Below are 25,082 nucleotides of genomic sequence, written 5' to 3' on the forward strand. Positions count from 1 at the left end.
TTGGCTGTTGATGGCCAAGAAATAGTTACAGCATGTAACTCCTCATAAAAACACAAACTGTCAATTTCATGTTTAAGCTTTTTTTTATGGGATACAAGAGGTGTTGATAGGTGTATTTTTTAAACTTTGGAGATAGCCAGACTACCTGTCTCCCCCTGCTTCCAGTCTTTATACTAAGATAGGCTGACCGCGTCCTGACTTCAGCTCTGTGCTTAACACACGAAATGAGATTGAGATCCATCTGTGCATCTCACTTTCAGAGAAAAAGAGAATAAGTGTATTTTCCAAAATGTTGAAGTATTCCTTTAATATAATACTCACATTCCAAAGTAGAAAGGCCCTCAGTAGAGCGAATACGTCCACCAAGGCCAATATTGACGAAAATTTGGAAAAAGGCCCAATGTTGCAAAGTAAAGTGATACAAAAAATTCTTGGATCTGGCTCTTTAACTGGATCAGCAACAAAATTGAATGGGTTCTTCCGTGCCCCGTCCCTTCAACAAGTTTGGTTCAAATCTGTTCCGTACATTTTGTGTAATCCTGTTGAAAAAACAAACAAACTAACTAACAAACAGACACAGGTGAAAACATAACCTTCTTGGCGGAGGTAAATTAACATTGAAAGAGTTACTGGTCACTGTGAAGACATCATTAACATTGTAATACTTATGTCACAGTGTCATTCTAAATGGGACAATGTTAATCCGTAGTCAGATGTTCACAAAGGGACTTACTTATATTTCCTCTGTGTCCTTGTGTAACCTCACTGTTGATATATTTTGTGCTTCAATTTTAGACAATGTAAATTTTTCTACAGCTACAAATCTTTTCTCAAAATTCATAAACCTGAATATCTCAAGCAGAATGTTTTTCAAAAGTTTACAAAGAGTCATATACAACCAGAGACTTTGGAATGTCTCTGGTTTGTAGTATATGTTTACATATATTATAGAGTAGTGCCTCTCAATGCAAATCAGGGGTGTCTGTTTGTGATTTGCTCCATCTTAAAATGTCAAAATCTAGTGAAATAAACTTTTTAACTTACCTCAAAATTTAGAAACTGCACAGCCTCTTACTGCATGCCTATGAGCACCATGAAATTTAATTCTAATGAAGACACACTGATGTATGTAGTAACATCCTTGGTTCTTGTAGGTGGAGCTGGCTCTTTGGGACACAGCAGGTCAGGAGGACTACGACCGACTGAGGCCTCTGTCCTATCCAGACACAGATGTCATCCTCATGTGTTTTTCCATTGACAGCCCTGACAGTTTAGGTGAGATTTCTTCTTTGTCATTGTTTAATGACAAATATTCTCTTTTCATCTCCTCCATATTCAACATGTACACCTTGTGTCTGATGCAGAGAATATTCCAGAGAAGTGGACTCCTGAGGTCAAGCACTTCTGTCCCAATGTGCCCATTATTCTTGTGGGAAACAAAAAAGACCTGCGAAATGATGAGCACACACGACGAGAGTTAGCTAAGATGAAACAGGTCAGTGAGACCTTTACTTTAAGGTGCTCGTTCAGATGCTTTTAGAAGTTTAAACCTGTGGAGTTATGTTCAGACAGAATTTCATGCTAATCCTATCAAAGGAGGAATGACGACTAGTATTACTGATGTGTCAGGCTAAAACAATATAAATGTCCATGTAAATGAAATTATTGTATTGTAAGGTTTGATTTACCATAGTTTGATCCCCAGCGTGCAGCTCTTTTCTCATAAAAAAAAATCAGCACTTTGCAGGGCTGCAACCAATCATAATTTTTATTATCAATTTATCTGTATATAAATTGACATTTTATTTTATTTTTTTTACAAATTTTTAAATTTATTTAAAAAAAAAAAGAAGAAAAAACCTATATCAATTAGTAAATGTCAAAAATAAATACAAATACACATTACCAGTTCCCAGAACCCTAAAAATGTCTTCAAATTGTTGCTTAAGGCAGATCAACATGCCAAAAACAAAAGGTTCACAAAAATCTAAAACATAGAAAGGCAGCTACTGTTACATAGGAGAAGCTTGATCCAGCTAGAATTTGGCATTTTTACTTGATCAATTACTCTTACTTACTTACTTATATTAATACATTATTTTCCATCAATTGAGCAGTTTAATAATTGACAAATCAGTTAAAGGTAGAGGTCTTGTCATCAGCTTTTACAAAAGTCATCAATTGCTGTTAATTGTTCCCTCGTCGATTATTTACTTATATTTTATTATCTATATTTGCTGGTTCAGACACTAAGTATTAAACAGTTTGGCAGTGTTTTGTCACATAGAGAAATAGGTTCCGACCTGGAACACTGCTGTACCTGAACGTCACCTCTGATATGCGATAGAGTTGTCATTTTAAATAGTGTTGACAGAGGGTGACTTCCTGACTTGTTTGAATAGTTTAAAAGCAAACATGTACATTTGGTTGATCTTTCACCATAATCGTTATTCCAAGTGACGAGAAAAATATTATAGATAAATATATATTCAAATAAATATTTATGCGCAAACCTGAGTGTCAGCAGAAGTGGGTACAAACCAACGGAGCAGGTGAACAAGTTGTAGAGCAGGCAACAAAAAAGTTGTAATATTATGAGAAAAAAGTTGTAATATACTGAGAATATAGCCAAAATTTGCGAGACAAAAGTCATAATATTTTGAGAATAAATTTGTATTAGTATGGAATTTTTAACACTACTAAGATTTTCAAATTTTGGAAAAAAAAATAAAAAAAATAAAAAAAATTGAACCAGTTACATTATGAGTTACGTGGAAGTGTTTTGAAGCCTCAGCTGGAGTACAGTGTGGCTTGGTTTCCTCTAGACAACTGAGACAAAGACCACAGTGAGATGTGAGCACAGAATGACATAAGGCAGCCAGAATCTACCGGTCGTATGTTCGTATTTTAGTAAGTGTACGCTACAGTATAAACTGTCAGGAAATGCAAAAACATGTATTCCAGTCAACTTAATCTAAGCTTAACATCATGTCTTGTTCTCAAATCCTACTTCATTGACAAATTACAACTTTTTCTTGAAAAATTAGAACCTAATTATCTAAATGCTACAACTTTTTTCTCATAATACTATGACTTTATTCTCATTATTGATACAATTTATTTGCTTCCATGTTAAATAAAAAAAGTTAAAGTTGTTGCTAGGTAACAATGTATTTTAAAAGTGATCCCTTAGTGGAACACTGAATCTTCTCTAATTGAAAGAGGTACATCTCTTAACCAACTGATCATATACTGGCAGCAGAGATTAATTTAACTTAAACTGAAATATTTTCTGGCATGAGGGAACAGAACTCATCTGAAATATCTTCCTTCAATTTATTTTCAATGGATTTCAGTGTTGTCAATTGAATGTGTATTGAGCTACTCAAAAATGACACTGGGGGTCTATTGACAAAACTGGAATCCATTGAGACTACAGCTTACTCTCTGAGCTGTAGATAACTGTAGAAATTGGTTCAAGGAATGTAACAACTGCTCAAAAGATACAAAAATGTTATCAGTATAGAAATCATACAATAATGTGGTCCCGCATTTTGACCGTAATTTACAGAGTGAACAGGTCATGTCTTCCAAAGTGGTGCTACAAGTGTTTTTAAAATGTTTTTCTATACTAAACTCTTCACTTTTTTAAAATGATGTCCTGCCTTCTATGAGTTGAGCTAATTTTCCTATATGATTTTGATTTATCCAAACAGGAACCAGTGAAGTCAGATGAAGCGAGGGACATGGCTAACCGGATCAATGCCTTTGGTTACTTGGAGTGCTCGGCTAAGACTAAGGATGGTGTGAGGGAGGTATTTGAGATGGCCACCAGGGCAGCGCTGCAGGCCAAAAGACGGGGCAAGAAGAGCGGCTGTTGCCTTCTATAGAGTGTCAGGTTACACAGGATTGGGAGGGAATGGAGAAATAAACAAGGCCAAAAAAAAACCAAAAACCAATCCCTCCCCCATGTCTACTTTGTCACCAAGGTGAGCGTAATTGAATGAGGATTTATAGGGGTGAAGCAGATAGGTCGAACTGGGCCAAAGGGGCAAAAAAGGAAGGTAAAATGCTATGGAAAAGGTTGAATATATACATTTAAGTTCAAGGTTTTAGCTTTCAAATAAAAATACTGTAATCTTGTGTTTAGGATTCATTAAACCTGAAATTAAGAGAACATGAAGAAAAGGGAATATCTCTCTTACTCATACTTTTAAAAGTGTGGTAGGGTATGTCCTGTAAGTCTGGTTTCCAGTTCTTTGAATGGAGTAGAGTGGCCTCTGTCCTAAGCTATAGCTCTAAGGTTTGTGGTTGAGACTAGCTCCAGAAGAGATCAGGGGCATCAGTGCACCGACAGATGTATGCTTGCCTAACTAACTGTTGGAAGACCATGGATGGCAGTGTGACTGTGCTTGTCTTTTGGTTTTGCCCCATCATTCCATAGGTTTTGCCATTCTCCTTTATTTCTAAAGTTAGACCAAACTAACTTTATATGGACTGCTTTTCTTTTTATGAACGTGTAATATTTGATACGATTTTTATTCATTTAAAAAGCTGAGAGTTTTAATTATTTGCAGTTGAGCATAAATACATGATGGTAATGAGACCAACTTATTTGAATGTTTTATACAAGCTTGTTAATTAATACAACACTCAAAAAATTAAGTTGATTTAGCTTAACTTGGCTTTCAAGTCAGAAAACTGTGATTGAATTAAATCAATGTGGACTGTCAAACACACTGTATACAATTGGGTATTAAATGGTTAGAAAACTTTATTATCCTCTAGACATTTACTGTAAATTCTCAAATGGTAGTGGGGCCTTAATTTACTTCAACTACAGAGAGGCCCTTTTATAACAATGATATTAGAGAAGCCTTTATCTCTGATTTCCCCTGTTTTATAAGAATATTTAATCATTTTAGTGAGAATTCGTTTTCTTATCTGATCAGTTTGAATGCTGATGATGCAAACTGAAAACTGCCATGTCTCTCTGACAAATTCAGCATAATGTACATTTCTACAGCACTATTTCCAACATTACAGTCATGTCAGAGTTTTTCTGAAACAAATATTGTTTTCAGTTAATTTTTTTCAAAAACTTAAATTTCTCTTTTAAAAAAAACAAACAAAAACAATTGCTATGGAGCACTCTATGTACCCATGTATTACATTAACAACCTACCAGCAGGTCATAGGATACATTTCCTTGTTACCAGTAGGCTTTTTATTTGAAACATTTGCAGGAAGTTTTGAGTTTCAGTGATGGTAACTTGACTAATGACTAAAAACCGTATTTCTGTTAGAGAAGTGACACTCAGAGGAACAAAGTAGTGAGCACGACATGATTGTGTTGATTGAATTAGTGCTGTGGAAATGTAAATTGTGCTGAATTTTAGCATGCAAGATGTTATAGTACAAGTAATTCCAGCCCCTCTTACTGTTTTTAACCCAGCCATTATTTGTTGTTTTACCGATATTAGATACTCTCCCATTATTTAAATAACAGCCATTTTTTGAAAATATATTGCATACCTTTATGCCGGGTGTTATTGGAAGTGTGTTTTGTTTCCACTCTGCCAGTTCACTCACGATGTCTACAACTATTCTTTTTAAGCTTTGTACTCTGTTGTATACCATGTTAACTTTGTGATATTCTACTGGCTTACATTGTATTATTTGCACACAACTTAAAATAAAAGGTCAGTGTGGTATACACTTTGAAAAAATATTTCAGATTATGAAATACAAAATGTAAGAAACTCCTTAAGGATTGGTTATTTGCAAGAGGAATATTCTTTTTTATACAAATGTATCCTTACGTATCTCCAGTTGTCTTTTTTAATGTATTGTAAAGGAAATAAATTGTAACAGAGAATGACCAAATTCTGCCACTGCTGTCAATTCTCACATACTTTCTCTCTTAAGTCTATGGATGCCCATTGTATATCTTAACTCATCAACTGAATACAGCATAACATTAATTAAAATATTAAATTTCTCAGACTTGCACACTGATTAACTGTATGTAAGCTCATTAAGATGGATAGTCTAGTTAATGAGTTATAAACATGTTACAAATCATAAATACACATAGGGAAATGAGCCAGAAGTTAGGTGAGCATTTTGACGTACATTGTATTCATGTCTCTGTTTTTATATGATCATTTTGTTGACATATGAAGTTATACAGGAGTTATTATGAGTAACTGGGCACCTGTACATAGGACTAATTCTATTCATATTTTAAAATGTTCTATATTGCAAAATTTTAGTTTAAAAAAAATCCCTATTTACTCACACTTCATAAGACAGTCAAAAATTGGACAGTTTAGACAGTCTGATGTCTATCTTTGCACAGCAAAAGATTTGGAGATGACAGGATCACCCTGTTAAAAGTCAGTACCAAATCCAAATCCAGATGGATGTTCTCTCAAAGCAAAAACTGAGAACACAACACTTAGCTTGATTTCTGTGAGGCAATTTGCTGCCATAAATGTAAATAATGTAAGAGCTCGTGGTGTCTTGCCCTCTGACAATAGGTTCAGTCCTCAGCTTCACTCTATAAAGTCTGATGGAGTCCTGCCACAAATTCCTGATAGAATGGCTCTGAAATGAAAAGAATATGATCAATACAAGACTCTCTTAAAAAAAAAAAAAAAAAAAGAAATCTGAAGATGAACAGATTTTATAATTTACTTTAACAGCAGAAATTTTGTAGATAGTCACAAACCTGTGTCAGGCTCAATAAATGAGTGTCTAATGAGGAAGTCCAAGACCACCATAGCAGAGTTGGGTTTGAAATCATCGCTGGCCAGCAGTTCTTTCACCTGAAACCAAGACAGGGTAATCAGACGATACTCCTCTCCTATTTTTGTGGTATCAAAATCTTGGTGCTTCTATTCAATTCAATTCATTTTAATGACCACACAGCAAGGCTGGTGGAATTTGTGTAGCGCCTCCCAGAGGGTAAATGCTGGAACAGGTAGGGAATTGGGTGGGTGGGATCTGAAATGATTTTTAACTTCCCTTTACAGTGCACTTTTGGTGTAGGGATTTTATTGACAGAAATGGGGAGCCAATGATTTTGGATGACTTATTAAGAATCTGCGGGAGTCTTTTATGGGTTTGACTGTTGGAACTACTTTACCAGACTGTTAATGGATGGTCCGAGGATGCTTTCAATTACTGCAGTGTAGAAGTGGAGCGGATGGTATTGTGTAACCAAATACTAACCTTATCAATAGGCAAGAGGTAGAAATCTTGCACCTCCCCATCCCCTACTCTGGGTTTGAACTCGAGAGGAAGCTCCAAATCAAAGACAAACTGACTTTCTACGAACACTCCCTCTTCATCCTCGTAGGTGTAGCTAGAAAATATATTGAAGTAGTTAGTTATGGAATCTAAAGAGGCTTGCTTTTTACAAGTGTTTTACTTAGTTTCATTATGACAAGGTTCCTGCTCCTCTCAGACACTAAAGCTGTGGCGTAATCCAACAGACCACCAGTCCCAGTGTCAACACTGCCCCTTAAAGACACCCTATGGAGTTTTTATGTAAATGTACAGAAATTATGTTTAAATTCAGTGTTTCTCACCAAAATGAATTGTGTGTATCCTTAAGCTTTAACAAATGTGTTGAGTGCCCTTCCTTCCTTACAAAACAGGCACCCGTCTTGCTACATAATGCAAAAATGCCACAGCATACCTTCAAGTGCAACACATGGCAGCTGAGCTGTGTGTCAACTGATGCCTGTAGCAGACACCGGATGCACTGTACAGACAGAAGGAAGTAGTCAAGGTACAGAAGTCTGTCTGTGAGAAAAGTGCAAGTGTTGGCGAGTGTCAGCTTACACAGAAATCAATGGAGGTGGCTATTTTGACATGTGTAATATGCTGCTGGTGTGTGTTGTCCTTAACACACTATACACAGCTTCTGGTATGGAGTGCCACTAACAAACCTCACATAATGTTGAATAAATTCACATTTTACAAAAGATTTTGTTTTTGGTATATTGCAACCTTTAGACTATTTCCAAGGGTAAGACTGGTGTCATATTTTTTTATTTTTACCAAATCCTTTGAAAAGATCCAGACCAACAATGCATGAGTCCGTCTCTCAATATTTTCTGGCTACGTTACACTACAGTCCTGGTTGAAATTATTGGTATCCCTGAATTTTAAGTAGAGAATTTAGAATATCTTCAGAAATAAATGCAAATTTACCAATTTTGTAAAATCAGAATATTTAATAAAATGTCCAAAGTTACTGAACAACAAAAAAACATTTTCATATAGTGAAATAAAAAATGCAGAGATAAAAATGTATGCGTGACACATTTATTGGCACTCTTTTGAGGAATTTAAATTAGTTCCTCAAATAAAAAAAGACTCACCTGTGCTTAATTTTCAGTGTTCATATGACCTGAATTAACCAATGAATGATGGTTTTACTGCATAAAAAGGGGCTGATTTTTAAGGTTTCCCAATCAGGAGGAAATTGTGCATTTTTTGGGGAATATTTTCAGCTGCGGATTAATACACATTTGGTTCTCTCCTGAGTGTTTGGGTCTGCAGGATTGTGTGTAGGACCGAGTAAAAATAAACTACAGCATGCCTTTTCATGGTAATGAAGGAACATGTCACCCAGTGCAACAGTGCAGCTCAATGATGTGTTTTTAATAGTTTTTGGACAATAATGGAGCTCCATGGCGCAGAGGAATAAGATACATCAAGCTACATGCACACTACACCTGTTAGGAGGATACATTCAGTGACAAGCATAATTTTTTAAAACATTATGCTGCTATTACTGCTGCTTTTTGTTTGCTTTATTTAACCTAAGTAGGAGAGAAGCCATGCAAAGTTCCAGTTTACCTGAGTATAATGACAATAAAAATAATTCTATTCTGTTCTATTATATTCTATTGTTGGCTTGTATCTTTTCATCCTATTTGTTGACAACAAGAAACAACACTAGGTCAAAACCTAGTACATGGCTGGACCCCCCCCTTTATCTGTTTGCTTCTCTCCTACTCTCTGTGCTCACATATTAAATAATTTAATACAGTCAAATTCCCAATAAATCTGTACTCATTTACGGTTTGACGATCTACAGACTGCACTGTGTTTAGTGTTTGTAGCTAAATGCTAGTTTACAATGTTCAATAAAAATATAATGTGGAAGTGTTTGATGTTTTTATATTAATGTTTTTATACCAAACATAATGTAAAATTATGGTATTCTGGAAATTATAAGGTTTAGTATAATTACATTGAATAATTTAAGTGATATGTGCATAGGTCAAAACATTGCTTGATTTGGCTGAATTATAAAAGCAAGAAATGGTCCCCCTGATGATGCAATAGAGACTGTTTGCACCGATTCATTTTGAAAGAGCAACAGCCACTGGGGAAACTCCAACACTTGGCCGGCTGACCAATGGTGTAACCTCAGCAATCGAAAACAAGCGGCATCCAGCTGACCAATGGTGTAACTCACTCATTCACTCATTCATTCGTTCACTCCCTGACAATTGCGTTTATAGGGCCGGCTCCTCTGTTGTAGTCCAGCCAAAAAGTAGAATATGACCAAACGTATCCTCCTCCAAGACACTTTTTTGGTATTAAGGAAAAAAGGGTGGTATCAAGCTCACCTTACAGTGGTTACAGGCTGAGCCTTCTCAGCAATGGCTGCTGGGATACATGCTTCCTCCTGACATTCTTTTACAAGAGTGTGTTTGATGCCAACACCAGCAGCCAGACCACCTGCTGCCTTCAAAGACAAAACACCTTCAGCCTCCTTCATTCATTTGTGGAGCTCTGAATTTGAAATGTTGAACTATTCCTTTAATTCACATTGATTACCACCCTTTTCTGTACCTACTATGGAAGCATGTCTAATTTGTACTCACCACATTATCGAGTAGTCCAGGGTATGTCTGCTTAGTTGGGGAGCGTCGTGCCAACCACATGCTGACTTCCCCACTGTCACTTACAGTGTAACCATTGATATGGACTCCAAACCGCTTTATCCCAAAAAGACCTGTAGTGCAGCACAGTCAGCTCATAAACCACTAATATTAAGAAAACATCATATGGCGCTGCTGTGGTGTGCCAAAACTTACTTGTAGCTGCTCTTTCCATCCACAATAAAGGAGGGTCTGAGAATTTTGGCATCACACTGAATTTCTGAAAGATGAGACTGCTTCAGATTTACTCTGACAAATGTGATGTTATTGAGCACATGTAGAGTATTTTTAAGTATTAGAATGCATATTTTGCTATACTGATTTTTACTTTTCAAGGTCCAATCCAGTATATGAGATGGAAGAAACTACCACCCCTGTCATCACTGTCATCAGGTCAATAGGTAGAAAAAATAGCATTAGCATTAATTCTCTTGGAGGCATGAGTTTTCACAACAAACCTATTGGGAATCCTGCCATTAGTTAACAAAATCATATCTACAGACTTAACATTTTGATTTGAAGGGTGGTGTTAAAAAGCTAATGGAGAGTCAGAAAATGAATGGGATCATCTGAGGAGCAAGAATGTACTCAGAACAGGCAATCTCCTCATCAGATTTTGAGTATTTCTTGTATACGAAAGAAAGTGTAGGCCTTATGGTGGCATCAGACAAAATGTAATAGGATCATTAAAATTCACAGTAGGATTCATATCCCCTGAATTTAATAGAAAAAAAATTGACATTTATTTTCAAGATTTCTTGCTCTAAATCAGGATTGAAAGCACCATAAAACAGATGTCATATGGGCAAACTGGACTACCAACTGGGCGTAGACCTTGTGGCCCTACACCCACAGGGGGCCCAAAAAGCCCAGGTTCACTGCATTTCAACTGATGTTGAATAAGTTGATTAATTTCACATTTATTTGGAAATTTTCACCACTTAAATAATCAACCACAGTGGGTTCTGCATTATTGCAGAACTCTGTGGCTCTGTGTCAAAATCTGATTTCAAGACCTTAATTTATATTTTAGTCACATAGTTACTATTCCTAAATATTGTTGCATTTAATCAAACTGCCTCAGAGTAACTAACACAATCAAGACCTGGGGCCAGCTAGTTTGTTTGAGCATTTGACTTGATACATACACAAAGCACCAAGGGCGGGAGGGGGTCACTAGGTACCCATCAACAACTTTTTCCTCCCTGACATGCTAATCTGCGTGTCTCACCTCATCTCTCCACCCTTTAAGGCAAGTCAGAGAGCCGTTCTGTCTGAGAGTTTGCAGGACAGCGTCCACAGCCTTAGATCTCCTCTCGTATGTGTCCAGACTGTGACACAGTGACACTGCACCATCGCGTGGCGGACAAAAAACTTCTGGATACCGTGTCAACAGCGAGGCTACATGCGGAGGGATCCAACCAACCTGTACTCCGTCTATCTCAAACTTACAGCAGTCAGCGCGACAGGAGCCTGTGGGAACAAGTTGAAAACGGTCACTTAAAAAGCCTGTCATACCGTCGACTAACTACACCTTATATTTTCGCACAGTGCCACTCGTCTACCTGGTAAATAAAAGTTATTCATTCGGCAGAGGAGTTTGTGTATTTTTTCTGACCAGGCAGAGTTAGCCATTTTAAATTACTGTGTGTCAACAAACCCCTTCTAGTGCGCCCTTAAAATAAATGCGTTTGAGTCAAACTAATTGTATGAATGGGCTAATATTCACACTAACTGGACGCCATCATTTCCTCACAGCGGTTCGCATTGATGCGCATGTCTTGTTCTTCTTCGTGGCTTCCCAAACTGCTCCAGAGGATCATTTCTCCCCTTGCCAGCGCGTCCTCTAAACTCTGCAGTTATCTATCTATCTATCTATCTATCTATCTGTCTGTCTCTAAAGAAAAAAAAAAAGAATAGTCCAATGAGAGTGTATTCAACAAAAGTAAATGCCAGGGGGACTATTGGAAATTGTAGAATTGTAGAAATTGTTGAAAATTTGCAAATTCATTCAAATATTTATCTTTAGATTTGTTCCACTCATGGAACAAATCCAAAATTGAATCAGGCAGATATCCTCCCTGACTCATTCCAGAAACTGAAATATGAGCAGTAATGTATCTGCAAACATCTTGCCAAAGCATCGATAGATCGCCAATAGCAGCAATACCATAGAATACGTTATCATAGATTATAAGGGGGACGCGTTGTACCAATAACTCTTCATGACTTAAAAGACAAACTTGATAACTCAACCAATTAGAATAATGTTATTGTAAAACCAAAATGGAATCTTCCAAATATTTTTGTGGATTGAAATGATGACCATGCAAACAGGGATTGCTCGTGAAAACTTAACTTATATTGTAGTACAAAAAAAACCCAAAACATAAAATGAGGTTTGTAGTACCAAAGTGACCCAGGATTTAAAAAACAGAAATGTATGTATGTGTCAAATTGTACTGATAGGATTAGGGCTACGTATACCAGTCGACTGTACTCTTTCTTGTACAGTAGGTGGCGACTTGTATCTACAATGATGGTTTAAGATCCGCAAATAAAGGCAAAGGAGAAGAAATGATAGCGTACATCCATCCAGCTGGTTACGCTTGTGAAGATGAGGTGAAATGTATTCCACGAGTAGTCTCCAAAATCTTTTAATATAAAACCTGGGCGGAGGTATTATGTTTGAAATATAAAGGAGATACCTGCCAGCCTAATGGATCTATTGCAGAACTCTCCTTTTAGCTAGCTGACTGAAGAGGTCCAAGTAAAAATAGCTAGCAACTATCCTGTTGGGCTAACACACACATAGCCTTACTTTTTCACGACAAGACGAATCAACATTAATCAACTAACAACTGATTTAATTTAGACGGTAAGAATTAAAAAGGTAAGACTTATTCAATATCTCAAATGCCTTATGCCTATGCCTTATTCTTAGCCTCATCACGTTCTGTTCAGTCTTAGCTAAATGAGAGGGTACACGGAACTTCATTCAAAACTCTTACAAGTTTAAATTGCTCTGGATGTATGGCGACATATTTGAAGCTACCGCGATTTAAGATATTCACAAGTAGGGTATACCCTAACCCTCGCCTCTCCTCCACGATAGTTTCTCTGTAGACTGCGGTAGCTAGCAACCAGTATGCACTGTTTTAGTTGAAAAAGGATTCAAGTTACCTGGGTTATCGACCACTGATGTAAGACTGTATAGATAGCTTTTTAAAGTCGATTAAGTTTAAAACCATCTCATTACCAACAGTTTTTGCAGTTATTCAAGTCTGGGTATAACGTTCTATAGATGCGTCTGTGAAGATTCTCAGTCATCCAGATCATGGTATTCGTATTACGTATATAACGTGAGTGTTATGCGAAGTACTTACGAAGTTGCCTTTGCATAGCAGTTACGTTCTGTAGATGCCTCCCACTCTATATTCTAGTGTTTTTAATTTGCCTATTGATTTCACAATGTTTAGCCACTTCTGGAAATTAATACTAGCAGCAAAATCCTTCTCTTTCTTCTAACTACCCAACCCTTTCAGTATTATGTAAATAAATAAATATTAATACCTTGATAAAAATAAATTTTCTCGTTTTGTTTTCATACTATTGTTTGTGTAGCTCCATCTGTCCTCCATGGCTTCATCGGAGGTCAGCATGCAGGAAATGAGTGAAGTTGTGATTGTCACCATACCAGAAACTGTGGGCGGGGAACTCCCGTCTGTGGTGGAGGAGGATAAAGCAATGTTGGTGACTGCAGAGCTGACCCCTCAGCCAGGGTAAGGTGTACATACTGCACACACAGCTTAGTGGTCATCAGCACAGTCACACTGAACAGAAACCAGATTTTTTGAGGAGACTATTCTCTGTTTCACTTTGCTAAATTGAAACTTATACACAATGTGGTTTTTGATCTGGTTTTCTAGGGAGGATGTCCTCACAGTAGCACCAGTGGATGCAGAAGCCGAGGCCAGCAGATCAGATTCATTGTCGAAGGAAGAGGCAGTCATTGGTAATGTGACCTGCAGGACTTTATTACACTCTGTAAAATGTGGCATATGTGTGGCAATTTGTGGTTTAGGAGGTACAGGTTGGTGGTCTGATCCCCAGCTCCTCCTGTTTGCTTGTCAAAGTGTCCTTAGCAAGACACTGAACCTCAAAATTGATCGTGATGGTTAGACTAGTACTTTGCATGGTAGCTTGCTTCCATCAGTGTGAGTGTTTGTGTGTGTGTGTGTGTGTGTGTGTGTGTGTGTGTGTGTGTGTGTGTGTGTGTGTGTGTGTGTGTGTGTGTGTGCGCGTGTGTGTGTGCGTGTGTGTGCGTGTGTGTGGTCGTGCGCTTACGTGTGTGTGTGTGTGTGTGTGTGTGTGTGTGTGTGTGAGAATGAGAGGCAAATGTTAAAGCACTTTGAACAATGGCGATATATAAATAGTCATTTAAGACAATGCTGTATATTTCAAGCAGTGCAGTCTTTCTTGTCTCTATGATTCAAATCACATACTAATCTTTATAATGTTGTAAATACTTTTTATGTCTTCAGTTTGTATCACCAGGTGAAAGAATTGACTTGAGGGTTGTATGGGGATGTTTCTGTTTCTGTTTCTGTCTCTGCAGTGAAGTTAACTGAGGAGGTTGATGTGGAAGGTGATATTTTCTACCCAATCACCTGTGGAGATGCCAAAGCTACGCTGGTCTGGAAGAAATTTGTCTGTCCTGGGATAAATGTGAAATGTGTCCAGGTGTACTGTTATTTTAACACAACAGAGCCTGTATAAAATCTAATTTCTGAACACATTTAAGGTAATGTAGGTAACGTTCAGGATTATTATCAATGACTCACAACTGTTTTTCTTTCCTCTCTGATCAGTTCAATGAACAGCTCATAAGCCCGAAGGAGTTTGTGTGTTTAGCAGGGAAATCCACTCTGAAAGACTGGAAGAGAGCCATCCGCCTCAACGGCACCATGCTCAGGTCGGGATTAATATAATACACTAACGGTGAATTTTACTTGGCTTGATATTACTGGATACAAACCCAACAGCCTCCTTTTTAATGCAACATTTATTTAATACAACGTAAGATTAATGTAGTGCGTGGTTCATGGAAAGTCAAACATCTTGGAGAAAGTGAGGTTAATAACCCATTTACAATACTGGTGTCTAGGATTTCTCAATTGGACCCTTTTTAACATTATTATTTTATTAGTACATTATAGTAACATTTAAACATATTATCCAGACTTGATCATTTTGCAGAATTATTGCAGGAATTTTACAAATTCCAAAATCTCACAAATAATCTCGAGATAAATTAATTAATTTTTTTTTTGTTGTTGATTTATGAAGATTAAGGTATTGCAGTAATAATTTAACTCTGTGAAAGGGACCATTCAGAATGACTATATTTACTTATGAAACTTAACTACATTTTACTGCTAATACTTCTGTATTTTTATTTCAGTAAAATGTTTAATTCAGTTCTTTTAATGGAAAGGTTTGGCATTGTAGTATTGCTAATTTGACTTCTATAAAGGATCTTAATATATTTTCCAACATTAGGTGCATCTAAGGGCCCTAGGGATGCTAAGAGCAGTGGCTTAAAATTAACATTTATAATCACCGGTCTGTAAATTTTAAAGTCACCAGCCATTGAGAATTTGCTGCAGCCAAACCTTTCTTGAAGGAAACCAGACTTGTGTTTTGAATTTTATTATAATTTAGTCTATGGACATCCAAGACTGGAAGTCCATAGACCCACCCGTAGCTATTTGCTGTAATCCAAACAAAAATGTTGTTCAGACATGTTCCGTGTTCAGACAATTCTACTATTCAGCACTGACCCAAAAGCAAAGCTAAGGTCAACAGTCTGATGTGTTAACGTTAGCATGTTAACATACTTGTTGCGTGTAAACAAGCATTACTTAAATGAGACTATACAACTTTTGAAAGAAGAAATAGCACAATAGTTTCCCTAACTAATACACAGTTTTTAACTCATAAGCAACAAAACACACTCCCGTGCAGTAGGGCAGAGATGGATATATGAAGAATTTCTTGACAACTATGACATCTCTTTGCTCACAAAAACAACCACAGAAAAGCCAACAAACTGTGGCAAAGTGCCTGCAAAGCCACCATTGCTAGCTGTTGCATCTATATAAAATTCAATACTTAAGTAAGCCTATTTAGGTTTTAATTAACAATGGCCACTGCTGTCACAAGTGACAACTCAGTAAAGCGCATACCTCTACCTATCTTGCAATGTTAAGGAAAGTGATAAAAAATTCCTGGATACAGCCCTTTAACCAGATTGGCACCAAAATGTAATGGGTCCTTCCCTGGCCCATGCCCCATCCCTCCTCAAAGTTTGTTCAAATTGGCTCACTATTTTTTGCGTATGCTGCTGACAAATAAACAAACCAACAAACAGACACAGGTGAAAACATAATCTCCTTGGCGGAGGTAATTATTGGATAATGGTATAATGGTATACACTAACATGTAGTACTCCAAAAGCTACTGGCCATACCAGACCAAGTGAGACTGTGACAGCAAAGCCCCCGAGTGTAAAATTACATAGTTTTGATTTACTGTAATTCAGCTGATTTGTTTAAATAAAAAATTAGCTATGCAACATTTGTTTGTACCTGATTTTACTTGCTAATGATCCACTAGAAATATGTAATACAATAGAAATAGCTAATTTAGGCTATTTATTTGGTGTGACCACAATGTTAGCAGTTGGAGGAAGTTGCTTGGAATAATGCATGAATGCTCCCAAGTCAGAATAACAAAAACAGTTTTCCCTGTTCTTCCAATTCGGCCAGCATTGTGTGAATGCTGAACACAGTTGTTTAGGGTATAATTTTTAATGCTTTCCAACATGCTAACGTGAACACATTAACAGGTGCAGGTAAAAACGTAATGTATAGCATGTAACACTTCTTGTGTGTACAGTTGACAGAGCACTTGGCATTTGCCATTTTATGTGGCCAGTTAATACATAGACATTTACTGAGGCTATCAGGCTGAATGTGAGACTGGATCCTTTTCTAGGTTGAACCACCATGCTTTGATTTAGACTAACGAGATGTCTGCAACTGGACTGGATTTCATAAAAAGTCAACCCTAATACTGTTTTGTGTTCCCTTGAGAGTGTGGTGATGATGATAATGATGAAATACAGGAAATATGTCAGCACTGGACCAAGATTGATGGTGTCACAGACTCATCCGGGAGGATAATGGTTTTGGATTTTACAGGGCAAAGATGAACAAAAATCAACAGGGTTGTATAGATGACTTGTTTGTACAGATATGATTTCAGGTCTTTCTTCCATCACACATGGTTGTCAGTAAACACAAATGGTGTATCTAGATATTGTGTATCATTGCCTCATCATATTTCATTTCAAGGAAAATCATGGACTCAGGTGAACTGGACTTCTACCAGCATACAAAGGTCTGCTCCAACACCTGCCGCAGCACTAAGATAGACCTGGTGGGAACTAAAGTGTCTATCAGCAGTGATCAGTCTGCTGACATGGTCACTGCTACCCCCTCATCAGCTGATTGTAAGTTACACAGCTTCAGCCATCGCACTACTTCAGGTCTCATTCTGATCTCAGCTCTGTCACTGAAATTGTAGCTTCGGGTCACACTGGTATGTTTGCTGATATATTCTGTAGGTATAGTAAATAAGGCTGCCCCCTGAACATTAATGACTCAAATCATTAGTTGAGGAGCCCACAGAGTTGAAGTTCATGTCATCAGTCAAAGCATGACTGTTTCTGCTGTTACTGTACAATGAGGAACAAGGGAAGAAAGCATGGCAGTCTACAGAGTTTTACAAAATTAGTCTCAAGATGACGTACCTGTCAATGGACATTAGGTGAAAGGGGGCGGAAATGATGTAGAAAGGAAGGCAGAGCAGCTCCAGCGCTGAATGCTCACTAAGTAGGCTAAATTAATCCTGATCCAGACCCAATCCAGGCATTTCTTCTACTGTTGTCCAGTGGAATTACCACTTCAGGTGACAGCACTGACAATAAAGAAGTTGTATCATCCAGAGTTTGAACAAAGAAAACACCCAACACTGGTAGCAGCATGATGTTCCACCAATTAAGAAGCAGCAATACAAGCCATTTTCTCGTGTATTTGTTCACACTCTCCGACTACCCCAAAAACACGTTTTGCTCCTGTCTCAATGATGATGGTCGATGTGATCACAGCTGATTTTGATGCACAGACCTGAGAACTGTAGCAATACAGTAAGACCCTACCAGACCGACGTAGACTGAATCTAATTTGAACCTGATCTGACTCTGACTAGAACAGGGGGACCTATGAAGACTTTTAGTTTATAGAGACAGGGGCTCTGTTCTTCTTGGTGGAATTATCACAATTTCTTTTTAATAATGATCAGTAATTATGTAGTATCACAAATAATATGAGACTTATGTCCATCAATCTATTGCCCCAGTACATGCCCAATACATCTATGTCATGTGACTTTAATCACATGATCAGTACTGACCCACTCATATGAATGCTGATTATGGTTTCAACTGTATACTCATTTAGCCTGATAACAACATGTTAGTCTGGATTAGTTAAGACACGTTTGAATTTGAAGAGAGTAAGGGATAGTAATGAGGAAATGAAATGTTGTAAGCGTGGAAAAGCGTCTGAACAGTTACTAAAGTGCATCGTAACCGAGAGTAAATACAGAAACAAATTTTAGATCAATTCTCACATTGGTCTAAGCCTAGTGATGTGGTTTGTTGAGTGTTGTTTACTGTTTGTGTTGTAGTGAATGGAGCAGCAGCCTCATTTCCTGAGGTGACAGAGGAAACTTCCGAGTGGGTCACAGCCATCGGAGGTGATCAGCAACCTGCATACACACATTAACCATCATGTGGAATGAACTGATTGAGTGGAGGGTTTTACTCTTCATTGTGTGTGTGTGTGTGTGTGTGTGTGTGCATGCGTGTGCGTGCGTGCGTGCGTGTGTTTTTGTGTGTGTGTTTTTGTGCGTGTGTGTGTGTGTTTTTGTGTGTGTGTGTGTTTTTGTGCGTGTGTGTGCGTGTGTGTGTGTTGTGCCACTGTGTGTGTGTGTTCAGGACTCTGTGTGCGTGCAGTGAAGGAAGCAGGAGCAGGAGAGGAGAGGGAGGAAGGAGGAGACTTCAGAAGGAGGAGGAGCTGTGGAGGCTGCAGGGCAGAGGAGAGTGACCCACCACTACAGTTCAAAGGTTAGGACTGCACACACAGACAAAGGGTTGGTGAGGTACCTTCCACAAAAAAACAAAACGCACAAAAAAAACAGTAACACCCAGACATCCAGTTAAAGCCAGCAATGGGGAAACATGGAAACTCCACACAGAATGCCTCCACCAGTACATAACTCAAACTCAACTCAAAACCCCATCTTAGCTTGAATACATCCCCTTAAAATTTTATAACAGCACAGGAGAATACTGTTCTTAGGTTTCTCAAAGTCTGCTTCACTGATGGATTTAAAACTTATTTTGCTGTTGAAGCCTTAATTAAACGACCATCAGCAGGAAAGGCAGAGGTGTAAATAATAACATTATCGGCTCCTTTCCATTAAGAGTCCTAGTAAGCCATGTCCGTGAGTGAGCATTAAACTATCAAAGCCCTTGAACTGGCTCACCTAAATAGAGTGCAGCCACCAATAATAATTAATTCAACCTGTGCTTTTCCTGCTTAGACAAGTCAAAATGTCTTCTTTGAAAAGGGTCTATGAGAGAGCAAATTGGAGCAAATTGCCTATTTTTTTAATATCTGACAGAGTGCAAGTTCCTATTTGTTCACATGCTGTATGTAAAATATTTTGCTGGATATTCATTTATTCATCTACGCAGTAGAGCACTGAAAATATAGGGAAGCTGTTGGCCAGATTATTTCTGTGGCTGTATAAGGGTTTTTTTTAAACTTCTTTTGTCAACCTGAGCGGAAAATATTTTTATAGACTGATCTGATCTGAGAAGAAGCTCTTAATCAAATTAAAATTGGATCTTTCGCAGTGTTACATAGTTTATTAAACTCAATTAATTTTTTTGTGCATAAGAGATGACAATTGCAAAAACAAAAGTATTACAGTGATCATTGAAGGTGGAAGAAGACACATTTCTTTCTCTCTCTCTGCACGCTTCACCTTGTGCTAAGCAGTGTATGTTATACTGATGGCATTCAGTTCAGAGTTGTGTTTAAAAGTGATATGGAAACGTTACTACGTCTGACCTTGTGAGATTGCCATTGTGACATGAGCGTAAAGTTACATTGGTGCTTATTCAGATATGAGAACGACATATAGAATTGCCATCAGATTAACGTAAAGGGGATCATGTCTGAAGACACTGAGACACTACATTCTTCATGACTGGAGGGCCTGGCTTCAAAGATTGCAATGACACTTATGAGTTATTTCAAAAGCCAGTGTACAATAAATACATCTGCACGTGACTGCAGTGTGTGCGAATAAGACCCTCTCCGGGGTCAACCCTCACAAAGCAGCAGGACCAGACAGAATCCAGACAAAGCAGCACAAAGTTCTTGGGTGTGCAGATCATAGAAGACCTATCTTGGACTGCACACATGCGGAACATGTGGAACTGCAAGGTCTCTGACTGTAAGACCTTACAACCAGCAGAGAAAACAGCAGAAAAAATCATTGGTACACTCTCCCCTTCATACAACATGACTATGAGGCACGGTGCACCCGCAAGGCCTGCATCGTGAAGGAGCCCAGGCACTCCAGCCCCAGTGTCTTCACCCTCCTACCATCAACTAGGAGGTACTGGAGTTTCAGGGCCTCCTCTACAAGGCTCTGTAATATCTTCTTCCTTCAAGCTGTCAGGATCCCTAAAAGCTTGCACACCCAGGCCAACTCAACCCTCCCACTACTTGTGCACTACAATGACAGTAATTACAGTACATGTCACTGTAACCCTCTGTGTCTGACATTCCACGGCACTCAAAGGAATAAGCTATCATTAATTTGTTTACAGTCATATTTACAACAAACATCTTGGTGCACCTTATTTAGAGCCAGCTGCTAATTTCAGGTGATGCTAATGTAAGAGGGCTCACACTTACCTTTTAGACTAAGTCTGTATCTGTTACGTTATTTTTTAAGATTAGAGTTTTTAGTTTTAGTCTACAGCTTAATGTATGTTCTGTGTTGCACTGTGGTCCATGAGGGACAACATTTTGTTCCCCTGCATGTATGACATGCATATGTGTGAAGATGACAATAAAGCTGAACTTGAACTTGAACTTACAGATAGAATGTACGGAGCCTCATAGCCTCAAAGCCTCAAGGCCTCAAGGCCTCAAGGAGTGAGCTACAGAGGTTTGGTAAGCTCACTTCTTTCTAAATCCACACCCCCAGAGTTTTTTACTTTTAAAACTTCAGCCCTCGCAGACGCTGTCTCAAATGACATCACTTGAGGACATTTATCAGACTTAACACAGCTCCCTCCGGAGAAACTGCGCTTTATACAACTTTCCAATGCCTCTGTGTTGGCAGCAACCATGGCCAGAGGCATTATCTTTCCGGGTCTTCCATTTGTCTGTCCGTCTATCCCATTCTTGTGAACGTGATACCTCAGGAATGCCTTAAGGGAATTTCTTCAAATTGGGTGCAAACGTTCATTTGGACAAAAGGGTGAACTGATTAGATTAGATAATTATTCAAAGTTCTAGGTCACTATGACCTCACAAAACACATTTTTTGCCATAACTCAAGACTTAATTATTCACTGCAATCATATATGTCAATACAGTGATAACTTCTATTTCACCAAAAAAATCAATTAATACCTTTCATTTAAATCCTTCAAAGTTCACTTCATATAGTATATGAGTCTGGACAGACATCGATGTAAAATTCAACTTGACTGGTTGGCAGGGGCATACACCTTTTTGAGGGGGTAATTCTAGTTTCACAGTTAGGTACATAAGTAATTGGACAGAGACACAATTTTTGTCATTTCGCCTCTTTATACCACCACAGTGGATTTGAAAGGAAGCCATAAAGGATTGATTGAAGTTTAGACTTTCAGCTTTAATTCAAGAGGTTTAACAAAAATATCGCATTAACTGTTTAAGAATTACAGCTATTTTTATACATAGTCCCTAATTTTCAGAGGCTTAAACGTAATTGGACATACCAACACAATTATAAATATAGGGATCATTTTTAATACTTCGATTAAAATCCTTTGCAGTCAATGACTTCCTTAAGTCTGGAGCCCATTGACGTCACCAAATGCTAAGTTTCCTCACTTGAGATTCTTTGCCAGGCCTTTACTGCAGCCGCTTTGAGTTGCTGCTTCTTTGTGGATCTTTCTGCTTTCAGTTTTGTCTCCAGTAAGTAAAAAGCATGCTCAGTTTGGTTGAGGTCAGGTGACTGACTGACTGACACTATCAGTTTTGCAGCATTTGGCTCAATCTGAGCAGATAGTGTAGAACTATACACTTCAGAATTCATCCTGCTACTTCTATCAGCAGTCACGTCATCAATAAACACCAGTGACCCAGTTCCACTGGTAGCCATACATGTCCATGCCCACTGCATCCACCATGTTTGACAGATGATGTGGTATGCTTTGGATCATAAGCCGGTCCTTTCCTTCTCCAGACTCTTCTCTTCCCATCATTCTGGTACAAGTTAATCTTGGTTTCATCTGTCCAAAGAATCTTGTTTCAGAAGTGGGCAGGCTTTTTTAGATGTTTTCTGCCAAACTGTAATCTGGCCTTTTGGTTCTTGAGTGTTACCAGTGTTTTGCACCTTGTGGTAAACCCTCCGTATTTACATTAAAGAAGGCGTCTCTTGACTTTGACAATGATACGCCCACTTCCTCAAGAGTGTTCTTGACCTGGCCAGACGTTGTGAAGGGATTTTTCTTCACCAAAGAAAGAGTTCTGCGATTATCCACTTTAGTTGTCTTCTCTGGTCTTCTGGGCCTTTTGGTATTGCTGAGCCAGCCAGTACGTTCCTTCTTTTTAAGAGTCTGTCAAATTGTTGATTTGGTCACTCCTAATGTTTCTGCTATCTGTCTGAGAGGTTTTGTTTTGTTTTTTTTTACGAAACTGTGTCACTGTCCAAATACAGACAGACTTTGCTGTATAAAATCAGGAGAGTTCCCCTTAAATTTTTAACACGGCTGTATCCCGTTGAACATGAATTGTTGTTTGTTTTTTTCAGATGCAGTTTTGCTCAACAATATAGTGCAGAACTTTGGGATGTTGGACCTTGTGAAGAAGGTTCTAGCCAGTCATAAGAGCCAGATGGACCGTTACAGAGAACAGTATACTCGCAGCCTCGCTGGTCAGTACAAGAATCCTCAATGAAGTCTTCATCTGGGTTCCCACACTCAGGATAGAATCATGTTATTTGATGTTTGACACATCTGTGTGGATCTACCCTCCAGTCTGTATGAAAGGGTTCATAAAAATAATGGTGTTTATACATATTGATGATGCGCTGTGTTCTTCTGCAGCTCTGGAGCAGCAGTGTGATGAGCATAGGAAGCGAGCCAAGGAGCTGAAGAGCAAATCCCAGCACCTCAACAACGTCCTGATGACCCTCACCCCGGTCCCTGCACCCCCTGCATCCAAGCGCCCTCGGCTGACCCGCGCTGTCTCTGGCCCGGCCACAGTCAGCACTACTCCCACCCAGATAACTCTCAATCAGCTGACTGGCCTGCCGCTGGGCAAGGTGCTGACCGTGGCAGGAGCCCCAGCTGGCACCAACCTGGGCGGGTACACCCTCCTGACCTCCACGCTTTCTGGGTCAGAGCTGGTGGCTGACTCTTCTAACCTGACTGTGCTGTCCGCGGCGACAGGTCAGGAGGGCGAGGCCAGCGCCAGCAGCTCCGCAGCCTCCACAGCCTTTGTTAAGGTGGTTGGCCCTCAGTTCCAGCTGGTGACGCTGCCAGCCACGTTGCAGAGCTTGACCACCACACAGAGCACCACCGTCCAACAGCAGATCAGCAGCATCAGTGTGGTGGACACCACAGCAACCACTGATGATTCACAAGAGGATTGCCAGGCTGATGGTGATGATGAAGGTCAGCTAGAGGTTAAAGAGGAAGCTGGGGAGCAGTCAGCTGAACAGCAGTGAAACAAAGGACAGCTGTTCTCTCCCCTGTCTCCCAGTGTGTAATTGCCTTAATTTCATCATTTGGTTTGAATGTGCATTTCCTGTGATGGCTGAGGGCTTGTACACATTATGACTTTTACAGATCATTTCATGCATTGCATTCATTTTTCTTTTAACACATGAGCCTTCCTTTAGATGTCCTTCAACTTTCAAGCTACCCAAATTAGAGTGGCGTCTGGTGTCAGGAGAGTGTATTTCAGTAGTGATTTTACTTTAAAAATGTTTTTGTACTTAATATATTTGATACAGTGGTATGGATTTGTTCCATGTAGGTTTGAAAAAGGGGCATTGTTCAGTCTGGTAATAAATGCCCAGTTTTCGCAATAAAAGGGTGCATTATTAAATATTATAAATATTAATATCTTCATTAGTGTGTAACTGAAGTGTACACAGAGATAAACAGAGACAGGGACTCATATCTTTGCTTTTTTTTAAATATATATCAGCCTTGTGAGTGAGGAGAAATAAAAATTCTAAATTTGACAGGAAAATCTTAACTCAAGGTCCACTTACTAGCTTTTTCTGGACTTTCACTTGCATCTCGCTGTCTTCATCAGATGGAGTTTGCTCAGTTGTCAGAAGTGTGTCAGCTGTCATCACGTGACCATTATTGGCTTACAAGATTCTGAATTCGTTACAATAATGAGAAGGAGAGTTAAGGACCAATTATTTGCTACTTACATACACTATCTGTTTTCCCTTGAGCAAAATGGTAATCACTATCAAGCATACATTGGTATAGACGTGATTTTACTTGGCACATCCGTAATTGGCCACAAGATGGCGCCACAATATTAATGTTTAATGACTTTTATTGGTCAGACTTTATCTGGCTCGTTTGTTTCTCCAGCAAATTTAGATGCTTCAGATTTTTGTGTCTGTTATCTGTTATCTAATGTTTTTGCAAAGTAATTTGTCGGGTTT

The 25,082-nt window shown here is 38.6% G+C and overlaps 3 protein-coding genes across 5 annotated transcripts in view; 2 read left to right on the top strand and 1 right to left on the bottom strand.

Annotated features, from left to right (window-relative positions):
* rhoaa (ras homolog gene family, member Aa) overlaps nt 1-3,948 on the top strand; it is a 14,704-nt gene extending 10,756 nt beyond the window's left edge. For both annotated transcript variants that reach the window (XM_040152903.1, XM_040152904.1), the window contains exons 3-5: nt 1,155-1,275; nt 1,365-1,495; nt 3,717-3,948. In XM_040152903.1, coding sequence (XP_040008837.1) covers nt 1,155-1,275; nt 1,365-1,495; nt 3,717-3,890 — 426 coding nt within the window. In that variant the 3' untranslated portion in view covers nt 3,891-3,948. The remainder of the gene's footprint in view (nt 1-1,154; nt 1,276-1,364; nt 1,496-3,716) is intronic.
* A 1,987-nt stretch (nt 3,949-5,935) lies between these two features.
* Nucleotides 5,936-11,790, bottom strand: tpk2 (thiamin pyrophosphokinase 2). 2 transcript variants are annotated; one of them, XM_040152899.1, is made up of 8 exons: nt 11,704-11,790; nt 11,200-11,441; nt 10,125-10,188; nt 9,912-10,042; nt 9,654-9,772; nt 7,237-7,369; nt 6,734-6,830; nt 5,936-6,609 (listed from the first exon to the last, which is right to left on the bottom strand). In XM_040152899.1, the coding sequence occupies exons 1-8, from the start codon at nt 11,744-11,746 to the stop codon at nt 6,563-6,565; spliced, it is 876 nt and encodes a 291-aa protein (XP_040008833.1). In that variant the 5' UTR covers nt 11,747-11,790; the 3' UTR covers nt 5,936-6,562. The 2 variants fall into 2 exon arrangements, with proteins under 2 accessions (XP_040008833.1, XP_040008832.1); XM_040152898.1 differs by having other exon boundaries at nt 11,534-11,784.
* A 736-nt stretch (nt 11,791-12,526) lies between these two features.
* On the top strand, nt 12,527-24,641 carry gmeb2 (glucocorticoid modulatory element binding protein 2). The gene is made up of 10 exons (XM_040153794.1): nt 12,527-12,861; nt 13,593-13,750; nt 13,898-13,983; nt 14,587-14,711; nt 14,840-14,943; nt 17,387-17,544; nt 18,783-18,851; nt 19,180-19,221; nt 23,202-23,324; nt 23,497-24,641. The coding sequence occupies exons 2-10, from the start codon at nt 13,608-13,610 to the stop codon at nt 24,117-24,119; spliced, it is 1,473 nt and encodes a 490-aa protein (XP_040009728.1). The 5' UTR covers nt 12,527-12,861; nt 13,593-13,607; the 3' UTR covers nt 24,120-24,641.
* The last annotated feature ends 441 nt before the right edge of the window (nt 24,642-25,082 follow it).

Source organism: Xiphias gladius, chromosome 18 (genome assembly GCF_016859285.1).
Source record: "Xiphias gladius isolate SHS-SW01 ecotype Sanya breed wild chromosome 18, ASM1685928v1, whole genome shotgun sequence".
NCBI lineage: Eukaryota > Metazoa > Chordata > Actinopteri > Istiophoriformes > Xiphiidae > Xiphias > Xiphias gladius.

What these genes read in the sequence shown, in the direction of transcription:
- tpk2 (XM_040152898.1), bottom strand. Translation starts at nt 11,603, where the DNA reads ATGGCTAACTCTGCCTGGTCAGAAAAAATACACAAACTCCTCTGCCGA. An exon ending in GAATAACTTTTATTTACCAG is followed by an intron (nt 11,442 to 11,533) that starts GTAGACGAGTGG and finishes TTGTTCCCACAG; the next exon opens with GCTCCTGTCGCGCTGACTGC. An exon ending in ATTTATTGAGCCTGACACAG is followed by an intron (nt 6,610 to 6,733) that starts GTTTGTGACTAT and finishes TTTTCATTTCAG; the next exon opens with AGCCATTCTATCAGGAATTT.
- gmeb2 (XM_040153794.1), top strand. Translation starts at nt 13,608, where the DNA reads ATGGCTTCATCGGAGGTCAGCATGCAGGAAATGAGTGAAGTTGTGATT. An exon ending in GAGCTGACCCCTCAGCCAGG is followed by an intron (nt 13,751 to 13,897) that starts GTAAGGTGTACA and finishes CTGGTTTTCTAG; the next exon opens with GGAGGATGTCCTCACAGTAG. An exon ending in GTGGGTCACAGCCATCGGAG is followed by an intron (nt 18,852 to 19,179) that starts GTGATCAGCAAC and finishes GGAGCTGTGGAG; the next exon opens with GCTGCAGGGCAGAGGAGAGT.